This window comes from Syngnathoides biaculeatus, chromosome 6 (assembly GCF_019802595.1).
Source record: "Syngnathoides biaculeatus isolate LvHL_M chromosome 6, ASM1980259v1, whole genome shotgun sequence".
Lineage (NCBI taxonomy): Eukaryota > Metazoa > Chordata > Actinopteri > Syngnathiformes > Syngnathidae > Syngnathoides > Syngnathoides biaculeatus.
The window spans coordinates 18,258,186-18,273,400 of NC_084645.1; the positions used below are offsets into that span (position 1 = coordinate 18,258,186).

At 39.2% G+C, this 15,215-nt stretch overlaps 1 protein-coding gene across 1 annotated transcript in view; it reads right to left on the reverse strand.

Annotated features, from left to right (window-relative positions):
- The window catches only part of cdh13 (cadherin 13, H-cadherin (heart)), a 289,553-nt gene that overhangs the window by 118,037 nt on the left and 156,301 nt on the right, over positions 1–15,215 (reverse strand). Inside the window, exon 7 of the mRNA XM_061822507.1 lies at positions 13,904–14,048. Within this exon, the coding sequence (XP_061678491.1) occupies positions 13,904–14,048 (145 nt within the window). The remainder of the gene's footprint in view (positions 1–13,903; positions 14,049–15,215) is intronic.

Consider the following 15,215-nt stretch of genomic DNA (forward strand, 5'->3'; position numbering starts at 1 on the left):
TAAGCCAAGTAAACAAAAGCACACTGCTGTACAGGTTTCTCACAAAAAGCGTGAAGGGGTGTCTGGCTCAAGTTTAATGCTAGAAATATGGCAGGCTTACACGAATGGACAAGCAGGCTGAAGAGGATCTAGCTGACAGTGACGGCGGATGGACGCTTTAGTCTCACAGCCCAGAGATTGGCCATATTTGTTGCAACAAATAGGTTTGCTCACATCTTAGATTGTTAACCATGAGTAGAACTGAGAAACAAAGGTCACTAAGTGTAACTGGACATAAATCTCTGATGATCACATGGACAGAGTGGTTTCTGAAACTGTTAATACTGACAGAAAAAAAGATGTCGATATTGTAACACCAATGTTACATAAACATACTAGTCATACCATTACTGTTCCGAGGAAGCCCATGTCCAGATTGGGTAAATTTACTATTTGTCATAGCAAGTCAAGTGGAATCAAGTCATCGATTGGGATTAGTAAATTATCACTCAAGTCATACAATCTTGATCAGTCACAAAATATTTTGGAGTGATAAATGTTTTTTTCACTAATCACAACACAAAGAATGTGACACGGTGGATGACTAGTTAGAGCATTTGCCTCAGAGTTGTAAGGACTGGAGTTCAAATCCCAGGTTTCCTCTCACATCCCGAAAATATGGATGGTAGGTTGTGATATAATGATATGATGCCACACGTTGCACGATGTAATTAGATAGGTTACTGCCTTAGTCATCACACTAATGTCATTCTAATACTATATATTTTTTTAAACTCATATCCTCTCTCCATGAGTAAAACATGAGATAGTAAAGAGTAGGCTGGTGCTTTGTCCCCATCTGTGAAACTTGTCATCAGTGCTTGTCTGAAAATTCTAAATCAATACTCAATCATGACGTTTTAGGTCTTAGCTGCTGATGTATTCTCGGTGCAGAACCCCAGGAATGCTGTGTGACGATGAGTGGAAAAGTTAAAAAAGACGGGAAAACTGTGGAAGACTGACAGAGAATGGACAGAATACTGAGAGACTACTCTGCAGTGCTACTTCACTCAAACACAGCAGGATGCTGAAATAATTTGGAATTAAATAATAGACGGTGAGGAAGGAGAGTGACAGACAGCCTTGATGAAGGAGAGTGTCTCTTTAGTTCATATTTCCATCTGCACCTCTTGCACAAATCAGTTACTTAATGGCTGAATGGACGGTCCTGGAAGAAGTCACGGTTCTCGGTAGGCATGTTTGTGAGACAATTCTAAAGCTTATCTAAAATGGCCCAACATTCAGTAAGCACGCATAGGTAATTTAAAGCTATGATTTAAAACAGAACAACTTTAAGTGTCTTGACAATTCCATATAATTTTCAGTCTTTTTTGGGTCAACATTGGCGACGTATTATACACGGGTCCGCATTATACACGAGAAATTATGGTACTTGAAAATATTCATCTATTTTCTTACTCCCTTATCTTCATTAGGTTTGCGGGCGTGCTACAGCCTATCTCAGCTTACTCAGTGTGAGAGGAGGGTTACGACTTAAACTGGATGACAGCCAATCGCATGGCACATAAAATCAACTATTTAGACTAATCAACCCTTTACACCTACAAGCAATTTAGAGCCTTGAGTCTACCCACCATGCATGTATGTGGGATGTGGGAGGAAAACTTAGTACCCGGAGAAAACCCACATGGGCACAGAGAAAACAAGCAAACTTTAAAAAGGAGAGGCCAGATTTGAATCCAAGTCCTGAGAACTGTGAGACAAATATACAAACTCGTCATCCATCTTGCCACCGACGTGAAAATTGTTTAAAAAAAAAAAAAAAAACTTTGCACAATACAGTGGTACCTCTACTTACAAAATTAATCCGTTACGGAAGTCATTTCATAATGTAAATTTTTCATGAGTAGTAGCCCATTTTACATGTAAATAGCGTAATCCTTTCCAATTATGCTTGTGTCTAGTTGTATTACTTAGTCACACCCTGCAAAAGAGTCGACTAGAATTTTGTTGTCACTGTTACAGGAATTCTTCTTTTTCTTTCGGCTTGTCCAATTAGGGGTCGCCACAGTGTGTCATCTTTTTCCATCTAAGCCTATCTCGTGCATCTTCTTCTCCAACACCCACTGTCCTCATGTAGTCCCTCACAACATCCATCAACCTTTTCTTTTGTCTTCCTCTCGCTCTTTTGCCTGGCAGCTCCATCCTCAGCACCCTTCTACCAATTTACTCATTCTCTCGCGTCTGAACATGTCCAAACCATCGAAGTCTGCTCTCTCTCACCTTATCTCCAAAACATCCAATTTTGGGTGTCCCTCTAATGAGCTCATTTCGAATCCTATGCAACCTGCTCACTCCAAGCGAGAACCTCAACATCTTCATTTCTGCTACCTCCTGTTCTGCTTCCCGTTGTTTCTTTAGTGCCACCGTCTCTAATCCGTACATCATGGCCGGCCTCACTAATGTTTTATAAACTTTGCCCTTCATCCTAGTGGAGACTCTTCTGTCACATAGAACCCCAGACACCTTCCGCCAACTGTTCCACCCTGCTTGGACCAGTTTCTTCACTTCTTTACCACATTCTCCATTGCTCTGTATTGTTGACTCCAAGTATTTGAAGTCATCCACCTTCACTATCTCTTTTCCCTGGAGCTTTACTTCTCCTCCTCCGTCCCTCACATTATTGCACATATATTCTGTTTTACTTTGGCTAATCTTCATTCCTCTCCTTTACAGTGCGTGTCTCCATCTTTCTAATTGTTCCTCTGCATGCTCCCTGCTTTCACTGCATATCACAACATCATCTGCATACATCATGATTCAAGGGGATTTCAGTCTAACCTCATTTTACAGCCCATCCATTACTACCGCAAACAGGAAGGGGCTCAGCGCGGATCACTGATGCAGTCCCACCTCCACCTTAAATTCTTCTGACACACCAAGGGCACACCTCACCGCTGTTCTTCTCCCCTCATACATGTCCTGTACTATTCTAACATTTTTCTCTGCCACACCAGACTTGCACACGCAGTACCACAGTTCCTCTCTTGGTACTTTGGAAGAGGCTTTCTCTAGATCCACAAAGACACATCAGCTTCTTCTGACCTTCTGTACACTTTTCCACTAGCATCCTCAGGTCAAATAATGCATCTGTGGTAGTTTTTCTAGGCATGAAACCATACTGTTGCTTGCAGATACTGTACTTATGTCCTGAGTCTAGCCACTACAACTCTTTCCCATAAATTGTGTGGTTCATCAACATTGTTCCTCTTTACTTCACACAGCTCTGCACATCACCTTTGTTCTTAAAAATGGGAACTAGCAGACTTTTCTTCCATTCTTCAGGCATCTTCTCACCCGCTAGTATTCTGTTGAATAAGTTGGTCAAAAACTCCACCGCCACCTCTCCAAATTGCTTCCATAACTCCACAGGTATGTCATCAGGCCCAACTGCCTTTCCTTGGTACTCTGTCATAGGCTTTCCGTAGGTCTACAAAGAAACAATGTAGCTCCTTCTGTCCTTCTCTGTACTTTTTTCCCCCTCTATAGTTTCCACAGCTCTGAACATCGCCTTTGTTCTTAAAAAAGGGGACGAGCACACTTTTCCGCCATTCTTTTGGTATCTTCTCTCCTGCTAGTATTCTATTGAATAAATTGGTCAAAAACACCACAGCCACCTCTTCAAATTGCTTCCATACCGCCACTTACTAATCATTGCCAATTCCTGTTCACTCACGCTTGCCTCTTCAACTCTACCTTCTCTCCCATTCTCTTCATTCATTAACTTCTCAAAGTACTCTTTCCATCTACATAGCACACTACTGGCACCAGTCAACATATTTCCATCGCTGTCCTTGATCACCTTTACTTGCTGCACATCCTTCCCATCTCTATCCCTCTGTCTGGCCAATCTGTAGAGATCCTTTTCTCCCTCTTTTGTATCCAACTTGGTGTACATGTCGTCATATGCTTCTTGTTTAGCCTTCGCCACCACTTCGTTTGCCTGTCACATCTCACCGTATTCCTTCTCCTCTCCTCAGTCCTCTCCGTGTTGCACTTCTTCTTTGCTAATCTCTTTCCTTGGATGACTGGACGTATTTTGGGGTTCCACCACCAAGTCTCAAAAATATTTCATAACCAGTTACTGGTTGGCTCCACAATTTCCAGTGTCAAGGTAAAAAACACCATTAAAAGACACTTAAAGAACAAAGTTATTCACATTTGGGAGAATGGCCATATAATGATGATGCAATTATTTAGATTCAGAAATTGGACATATTTATGACCATACATTATTATGCATCTTGTCAATTCTATTGCATTTGTGTGTACAAGGGTGTGCAGTCATGAGTTCTTGTGGTGAAGGGTTTGGTGTTGGGGACACAATATTTCACAGCTTGGTAGTACAAAAAATATGTAGCATATATTGTACTGTTTATAGGTTGAATTAAAACTGTTTATTTGGGCAGCTGAATGTTTGCTTTCCACTTCTAGGTTGGTGCAATTTCAAATGACAGCATTATAAATTAACTTGACGGCACGGTGGACGACTGATTAGAGTGTCTGTCTCACAGTTCTGAGGACCAGGGTACAAATCCCGGCTTCCCCTGTGTGGAGTTTTCATATTCTCCCTGTGCAGGTTTTATCCTCGCATTCTTGTTTCCTCCAACATCCCCAAAACATGCATAATAGGTTAATTGAGGATTTTAAATTGCCTGTGGGTGTGAACATGAGTGTGAATGGTTGTTTGTTTCTATATGCCATGTGATTGGCTGGCAACCAGTTCAAGGTATACCCCGCCTCCTGCCTGAAAATAGTTGGGATAGACTCCAGCACTCCCGTGACCCTTGTGAGCATAACCGGCTCAGAAAACAGATGGATAGATGGGGAAATTAGCCTAGTCTTGTAGGGCAATGCGGGACTTTTTGTATATCTGTAGATTAAGGTAAAGTGAGGAGAAACCTTTTTTTTTAATCCATCTCAGAATCGTAAAGAGTGCTACACATATGATATAGTGTAGCAACCACAGTGTATCCGAAAGTTCTCTATGAACAGTGGCTGTACTTAATAAACTCAGAGAGACACACAGCATGACAAGCAGTAAAATTTTATATGGAATTTGATACCGACATTGAAACACAGTTACAGCTATTATTACTAAAAATAAAAGAACACCAATGATAAAATGAATAAAGAACATTAGACATACGAAAATGGAAAGCAGGGCATTATGTGTGGCTGCTGGGCTAGCAAGAATAATGCATTCCCTCAGCGCGAGAGGAGCAACGTTGGGACTTCGTGTGAAGCTCGTAATTTCCCCAACATTATTAGGCACTGGTGTTGTCCTCTTAGCAAGCATTGCCCAACCTTATTCGGCACTGGTGTTGTCCTCTTAGCAAGCATTGCATTGTGTGATTTATCCTCGTAGATCAGTTCCTCTTTGGGAGTGGTGGGAGTGGGAGCACGGAGGCAGATTTGGTTGAAGCAGGAAAAAGAATTTCGAAAAGAATAGTACAAGAGGCAGAAGACAAAAATGGCTGGGTGTCACGCCTTATGGGAGAGTTATGTCTCTTTCTCTTTGTGCCTATTTTGATGGCTCTCTGGCAAAACATTGTCAAAGTTGTTTCTCTGGTTTAAACTTTGGTCGTGGCAGATGAGTTGCTGTTATGGCACCTGGGTGAGAGTCACTTGAAAATGTTGGCAAATTTTAATTTGATGAATGGAGTTTTTCCAATCATATGTACTGTGTGTGATTAGAATGTTTTACCTTGAACTCAAGATTCTTTTGAAAAATGTGCTTCCTAGGAATTGTCAAGGATATATATTTTTTAAGTGAATATTATTCATTAATATCCCCATCATACCTTTTTCACGTTAACTCATTTCCAGCCAGAAGATTTCCATGAATCAAATAAAAATCACCCTTTCATTGGCTGAGTTGTGAATACTTTTGGGCATTAACACTTTATAACATGTCCAGTGTGTTAAATAATGGCTATTCCCTGCTGTGTAGGAGGAATCTTTAGTGGGGGTTTGTGCTTGTAAGCAGGGTTATTCTTTACACTACAGAATTGTGGAATTATTAATAGTGTATACACAATTTCACAAAATTCCCTTATTAAGCTTTGAGATAACGTTAATAAACTACAGGTGGCCATATGTTCTTAAACAGCCTGCATGAATGCAATGTACAGACTAACCAACTATGAGAACAAGGTTATTTTTTTATTTTATGATTATTATTATTATTTTTTTTTATGAAAGCAATAATGGCTGCCTTTTCAAGTTAAAGTGAATGAGGGGAAATGAAGCGATGTGGCAAGATTGGTTTGTCTGATGGAACTTTTGGGGCTTTGAGAGGCAGGCTCAGTGAGAGTCACAAGCCCCTGCAGAATCAAAGCAAGGGACAGATAATCAAGGCCAAGTTGATATGAGACTTTGTGCAGGGGCAAAGGAGAATGGAAACCTTTTAAAAGATTAGCAGCACTCAAGCAGTGGAACAGCCACCAGGGATCCAAGTCTTGAGCCATTGTTACACCTTGAATTTTCAATCCATGCTATACTATATTTGGTATAATCCATTCAGACTTTGGGCTATTCTCTAGCTCTGATTTAAAAAATATGCATAATATTCATACACAGCAAGGAGAAAGAGTGGGGAAAAAACCACAGGAGATGGAGAGGTGAATGTTGACTCTATTTAGCTCTGGAATGATGGAAGCAACAACACAGAGCTGGAGCAAAATGATATACTCCAAACCTCAAACAGGTATTCAAAGAAATCATTTTCTTCTTTGCATACATTCACTTCAAAAGTCTATTGAAAAAAAAGCCCATTTAGGACACATTTGTCCTCTTAGAGTTGTAATGGATATCCCTCCCTATGGTAATTTAAGAGAAGATAGCTTGGTTAAGATGAGTTGGGAAAATCAATGATGCTTTACTGGTGAAAAGAGAACCGATGCATACAAATCTGTAAATACTCAAAGAGTCTTTTACTGAATTGGAATTTGCACTGCCGTAACAGTTGTTCAGCACATGCGCATTTTCACACTGCACATTGCCTCCCTCACCATTCAACATTACCAGATTTAATTTGAAATTTGTCAGGCGGATATCAATGAATACATTTCCTTTTAATACACTTCATCTTACTGAGACAAGATGTGAGGCTCCGAGTAATTAGATGGAAATATAGACTGACCAGATGGGCCATCACTGAATCAAATGAGACCAACACATTCATTGGTGGGAAGGGAGGGAAGAAAAATGAAGGAAGAAAAACAATAATTTATTGTAACAACAATGCCGCTGAGATAATTGGGCATCAGTCTCAGTCCATGGCTTGGACACGAAATTGCCCGGCTTTCTCACTGTGACAAGCTGCTGATGGGCCCAGGGGGATGGAGGGTCACCTGGTATAGTGTTGGAGAGACTGCACTCTGACTAACAGAGGGAGGAGAGTCAAAAGAGAAGTAAAGAGGCAGAAACCATAATGTGACAATCAGAAACCATCATGCAACAAATTGCCTGCCAGCTTGTTTCTGTTAAAAGATTTTCCATCTCTAACAATTGATTTCAAGCTTGAGTATTGTTGCCACACTAACAAACTCTCAACCTGCCTCAAATCCGAGTAGTATTGCATAAAGGTCTTCGAGTAGCAGTATCAATGCGGTATTTGGTATGGTAATTCTGTAACTCAATCCCCCACACACCACACCACAGACAATGCTACTGTAAAGACCAGCAGTGTTGAATATATAAGCTCTGCCTCCCCTGGGGTGCACCATAGGTCTTCAGAGGAGGCACCACTGCTTGAGGAAAAAAAAAAAAAAAAAAAAAGAAAAACAGAAACTTTGCTAAGCGTCAGCTAATTTAAAAGAAAGACTGAAACTTTACAGTGATTCAGTAATATTTCCCCCTGAAAAACTTGAAATTTCATGGCTTCACATTCCATTTTTAGACTGTAGTAAGGATATAATTTAAATCTTCATTTTTATCCTACAGAATACGTTCTGTAAATCCTTGCTCTGTGAACACAGATAGATAAGGAAGTAATAACGATATGTTAATGTTGTAAAACACAAAATAAAAGAAAATATCCTTCAAAACCTTCAGTTAGACAGAGGTATATTGTATTGTCACACAAAGCCGTTGATAAAATTGGTTTCAAAATATTGTATCAATGACTGTATCCTATGCAAATCTGAAACGACAACTTCATTTGCACAGTACATATTACATACTACTATACTATTTGTGAAGTATGACATTTTCCAATACAAGGACATTCAATGCTCAAGTTTAGTTCCTAAAATTAGACAGTGTATCTGGAAAAATCTGGTAGAATATACTGTGCATCATTTTAGAATAGACTGTGCATCATTTTGATAAAAAGAAATAATAATCTGCTAATTCTGGTTTGTTTCTCGAAGCAAAGACCAAATCCATCAAACCTGCCTTAATCATGTCCCTTAATCATGTAATATAAACACAAATTACTCTAGACCTTAAATGGAGACTGCGACCTGAGTTATTATTTTCATGTATACTCCATCATGTCCAATTCCGTCCTGTATTATAGATTAGGGAGATTGTAAAGATCTGCATGGTGCCGCCACAAGAACATAAAATGTAAACTATGAAAATCCACAATCAATCTGTAATGCCTCACTAATGTTTGGCTTTTAATTACATACATTATCATTACAGACAATTTGTATTCCACCCACCAGAAAGTTCCACCCACCTGACCAAAAACATGAACGTCATATCAACAATTAAACGGGCAAGTCCATTTCTGGAAAGAAAGGTGACAGGATGAGGCCTGTAAAAAAGAGGACCTGAGTTGTTACAATAAGCTCAAAATAAATGTCAAAAAGCAGAGATCAAGGTCAAAAGAATGTAAAAGACAATGGGGGCAACAAAATATGGAGAGGAAAACTAAGCGAGGAGGAATAAACATAGGGAGAAACGATTTGGCTGCCTTCCTTATCGGTCTGCACAGAAATGTCAGCGCACTGTGACATTCTCTTCTCCAGCTTCCCGCTGCTGCCCAGCCATTACCATAGACACACACAGAAGGCTGCATGCAGCAGCACACAAATACATACACGTTGTAGAAGAGCACTCAATTTGGGCCGAGTCACTAAATGGCTTTCATAAAACCCATCTATAGATACGCTTTATACAGTAGATCATTTCATGACGTTTTACCAGGAAGCGGTGTTGAGATTATTTCTACTCATAATATTGTCATGTAAAGTCAAGTGACTGAATCAGAAACGTGATTTTCACATTAACAGTTTTAGAATCTATTGGTCGATTTTCACTAGGCAGTTTGATTAGGTTCATTGTGTTTTTTTTATTGTAAAATTCCCCAAAATGTCAAGTGCAAATTGTTCACTTTTCAGGAAACCTTCTTTGCAGAGCCAGTAACAGTCATACATTTCTTTATGTCCTCTGTTACAGTAATCTAGATGCTGGTCAGTACTTTCATTTATCAATATTTGTGCGATCTATTTTTAGAATTTGGTTTTGGACTTCTGGCTCCAATGCATTGTGATTACAACAGTGATGTTTGACTCAAGTCGGTACCACACAAAAAACATCTTCCATTGGGCTTTGCGGGCCAATTAAATGTGTGTCGTGACAGCCGAGCGCGACTCATGTTTACATGATAGACTACAAAAAAACAACAGCTTTGATGTGCAGCAAAGTTTTGTCGCTGGCCAAACTTGGATAACTCAGACCAAACTGAGAAAATACCTTGTGGTAAGTTATAAACAAACCTCTCAACAATAGGCAAATATTGATCAGTTATATTTTCAGAATAATAAGATTATTGATTAGAAGTGTGAAGACAAACTATGAAAAAGAAAAACGTTTTTGGGTGCCATAGGCTTCAGAACTGGGGTAACAGGGATAACCTTCTACAAAGTGCTCTGAACCTCAGACTGAAGCAAAGGCTCACCATCCAGCAAAACATTGACCCCAAGGACAGAGCTAAAATAACAATGGAGTGGCTTCAGAACAACTCAGAGACAACTTCTTGAATGGCCCACCCAGACCCCTAACTTAAACCCAATTGAGCATCTCTGTAGAGACCTGAAAATTCCTGTCCGCCAACGTTTACCATCTGACCTGACAGAACTGGAGAGGATGTACAAGGAGGAACGGCAGAGGATCGCCAAATCCAAAAAGGGTGCTTCGACTAAATACTGAATACTAAATCTGAATACTTATGCCTGTGATATTTTACTTTTTCTTTTTAATAACGCTTCAAAAATTTCAACAATTCCCTTTTTTCTGCTGATGTGGTGTGGTGTGTGTACATTAATGTGGGAATAAAATGAGCTTAAAGGGGAAATCCAGTGCTTTGCATTAACAATGTATCCAATAAGTCATGTAATATGTCATCACATTGTCAAGATGGAGTACATACTACAGTACCTATTGAATACATTGTTAATGGAAACCACTGGATTTCCCCTTCAAACGGCTCCAGTATAAAAGGGGGTCTGAATACTTCCCATACCCACTGTTTCAGTGGTGCGCTGTTTCAAATGTTTTTTTGTCAGTGTTTGTATTTATGAAACAGTTTAAAGTTTAGTTAATTTATGAAACTATTTATTTTAATACTTTCAATTATCTGTATTCGTACGTTTGTACTTGTACACGTTTTTGGTTATCTGTGCAGCACTTCAATTATAAGAGATAGACAGTTATTATTACCATGTGTAGTGTCATTGTTCATACGTGTGGAAAAAAAAAAACACCCAAATCTTTCCTTTACACTAATTCGACCTCGTTTTGCAGTTTTTGTCTCCACCCTAGGCCTTTCTCTCGCTCACAAAGCTGTTATAAACAAACCTCTCTAGACATAAGGCCAATATTGACCAGTTATATTTTCAGAATAATAAGATCATTGATTAGATGTGTGAAATGTGAAGACAAATGACGAAAAAGAAATACACCCAAATTTTTGCTTTAAATTAATTGGACCAGATGTTGCTCTCTCTCTCTCTTTCACTCGCTGCAATTTATTATCCTATGAATCCATCATCTCAGCCACTTATCCTGACAAGGGTCGCGGGAGTGCAGGAGCCTATCCCACCTATCTTTTGGGCAGGAGGAGGGGTACACCCTGAACTGGTTGGAATATGGATGGATGTATTTTCATATGTGATAGTAATATGCTTTATATTTTAGATATTGTTCAGCAATAATGTATCTGAATTTGCACATTCATATTTTATTTACTTATTTTCATTTGATTTGATATTCATATCGATTGAAGTTACTATTTAGATTTTTCACAGAGTACTTTCTTAATATTGGTCAAGTAAATATTTAGAGGACTATTTTTTTACTTTTACTAGCAGTACTCCTACTCCTGGAGAGTATTTGGCTACTCTACCCACCTCTGGCTGTGATCCTGAAGAGGATATGTGGTACATATCGAGAATGGATGAATCAGTGGATGGCTTTGATTATTTAGTGTATTCCACTTAGTTTGTATGTTAATGACATTGTTTACATAATTGATGCTACCACACCACCTAAAAATGCTGGCTGGAAAAATAACATGGTGAAATCTACTACTTGGTGAAAAAAACTGACTTTTCAGGACATTCCAAATGTCATTCTAATTTTTTTTTTTTTTTTTTATGAAGCATACCAGTCAAGCAGAGTCATCCAGGACACTTTATTTTCACTAAATCACCAGAACAGAGTTCAAGATGAATATCGAAGGCCTGCAGGGTGAGTGAACTAATTTTGGTTCATTTTGTCATCAGCAGCTTGCGGTGCACACATGACCCCTGAAAGAGTGGTACTAAAAAGAACAGATTTGAACAATCTATTCTTGGTGGTTGTAATATGCCAACAGTGATTACCAATCAAATCACATTCTTTACTAAAGAGAACGACGATAAAAGCCTTGAATACGTTTGGTAAAAGTTTTTTTTTTTTTGTTTTCCCCAATTTGCTGATGTAATCCTTTTAGCCCAAATTGAATCAAAATGTGTTTGTACAATCATCGGATGTGGGATAATCTAACATTACCAATTTGTATACAATAACTACACATTTACTTTACATCTAGATTATTTTATTTTTAAAGGCAGGTATTCACAAGCGAGACAGATGGCTTAACTGCCTTGTGTTTTACTACAAGGTTCCAAAGTCAAGACGTGACATGTGTTAAGATTGCTGCAAAACCCTTCTTATATAGTAACACTGAGGTTGCATTTATTTATAGTCTCAGTTACAAGAGGGCACAATTGTCACCAAAATATGTAAATGAAAATAAAAAAGACCGCAGTGACAACACTTCAAATGACACCACTCTGACAAAATGACAAAGGTATCTAAGTAATGGGTGAACATATACAGTATGACGCCAAAGGCCAATATTTGCAAAAGCGTCATTTGAATGGTGATGGAAAATGAAGGACACAGAGGAACCATTGTTGTGTGTGTGTGTGGGAGAGAGAGAGAGAGAGAGAGAGAGAGAGAGAGAGAGAGAGAGAGAAAATAGGAATAACAGGTCCAATTCTCAACAGCACTCGTATCCTGTTCATGGTCACAAGGTGGTGAAGCCTTTCCCAGGTGTCTTTGGGCTGGTGAGAGGCCAGTCACACCCTGAACTAGTCGCCATTCGGTCATAGGCATATAAAGACACGGACAGCCATTCCCACCATCACCGCGTGAGAACCAAACCCAAGATGGCCTCACCAAAGTCAGACAAGTGAACCACTACACTTCAAGTGACCAGGTCCGGGTAGGGTAAAGTAAAGATTTTTTTTTTTCTTTTGGTTATTTTTCTTCTACAAATCAACTAAACTTGTGTTGTTGTTTTTTGATATATATATTTTGCTATCTTTGAGCGCCGTCAGCATGTGGGTGTATTCATCATGGGAACCACAGCTTGCCAATGTCACAACTAGATTAAGTACAGTACTTGTCCAGTTGCCTTGCAATCATAAGATACATTTTAGCCCTCCGAAAGAACAATTACTAGCCTTACCAATTTTTTTTTTTTTTTACATTTTGACAAAATTCCTAAAGTCCAAATTAACCACACTCTCTCAATACAATAGACAATATCCATCCAGTTTCTTTTCTTCATCCACCAACATGACGTTCATGGGAAAATATCCCCAATGAAATTCATCAACATCATGTTTGAGCAAGTGTAAGCGAAGATCCACCACCATATGCATCTTGAACCCCCACAGATCCCACACTGCGGCAAAACTCCCACCTTGGTACAGACCGCACAGTCTATGAGTTTAATTAAGGGTGTGTAACATTTTGGGCTTAACTATTACAATATAGCAATTGTATGCCTAGTATAGCATGATTATAACATCAGTCAAATTCAATACACTAGATATATCCTCTTTTAACACTTACAGTATCTACTGTACATGTAATGTACATACTGGGAAGTTTGAAGCGTAACGTGACATACTAAACGTGGCAACTCTCATCAATATTGAGGCAACCTGAATTTTAAAGAATATTTTTCATAGTTTCAAACTTGCGGCCTCCATCTGGGACCAGAGACGCTTTTATCAACTCAACCAATCTACTATCTACTACCACTGCAGTACTGTGCCCCAAGACTTATAAACAAACTTTGATGGTGTTCCCCTTTAAGACACGATGTAGGCCAAGAGACCCTTGAGTCTTTCAACATGTCTGTCTTGAGAGGCAATTGCATAACATTCAGGTCTCTTGCGGGACATGTTTGTCTGTGTCTTATTATTCAGCGGCAGGAATGGGACTTGAACGCCATCCGCACAGATTCCACTAACACTCGCTGCTAAATCAAGAAGTCATCACGAGTGGAAATCATTTCATGAGGGTTCTAACAATGGAAAAGAATGTCACCTACCTGTAGACGATCCCTCGAGCACCTCGCCAGTGTAGCGTGTCTCTTTGAATATGGGGCGGTTATCGTTCTGATCGATGACGGTAATGACGAGTATCACTGGTCCCTCAACAAGGTTTCCATTTAGGTCTGTGGTCGACACTTCCAGCTGTCAAACAATAAATAAAATGTGACTTTTTGCCACTGGTTCAACACAATAGCATTAAAGGTCGCCCTGTCTCAACTGTCTTACAAAACTTCTAATACTAACATTTTAAACAATTGCCTTATACACAGTGGTGAATTTAGTTATATTTAAGGACAGGTCCGAACATGAGCTCTTTTGGGATAATTTTGCATTCTTATGCTGATGCATTGTTTTCTATGGCAGTTAGTCCATGAATTAAGTCTGCTGCTGACAAAACTATAGTTTGTTTGGCTACAATGAAGTTATGGCTATCGGCAAAATTCTTGCTTCTAAAACTAGCTAAAACAGATGATTGCTCTTGGACCGTTAAAATGTAATCAGAGTTTGATCATTTCACAGTCTCATGATGACGTTGATATTCATTGCAAAGATAGGGTAGTCTTTGATTAAGAGGTAACACATGAGGCCTTTTCCACCCCGTACAAATTGCAAAAAATCAGATCAATCCTTTTAAAGATGCTGCAATTCTAATGCTTTGGTGACATGCAGACTGGATTATTGCAATGTGCTTTGATCAGGGTTGCCTCAAAAGAGTTTTTGAGATCTTCACTTTGTACAAAATGTGTCAGCTTGTATGTTAATTTGGTCATTAAGGTATGACCATATTACCCATGAACCATACTTATTACCCCAAACATACTTTTACATCTTTTAGAACATGAACTAATCCCAAAGATGTGGTATGATGTCTTTTACGTTTTTGTGTGCCATAGTCTTCAGAACTGGGGTAACAGGGATAACCTTCTACAAAGTGCTCTGAACCTAAGACTGAAGCAAAGGTTCACCATCCAGCAAAACATTGACCCCAAGGACAGAGCTAAAATAACAATGGAGTGGCTTCAGAACAACTCAGAGACAACTTCTTGAATGGCCCACCCAGACCCCTAACTTAAACCCAATTGAGCATCTCTGTAGAGACCTGAAAATTCCTGTCCGCCAACAGTTACCATCCGACCTGACAGAACTGGAGAGGATGTACAAGGAGGAACGGCAGAGGATCCCCAAATCCAAAAAGGGTGCTTCGACTAAATACTGAATATTAAATCTGAATACTTATGCCTGTGATATTTTATCTTTTCTTTTTAATAACGCTTCACAAATTTCAACAATTCCCTTTTTTCTGCTGAT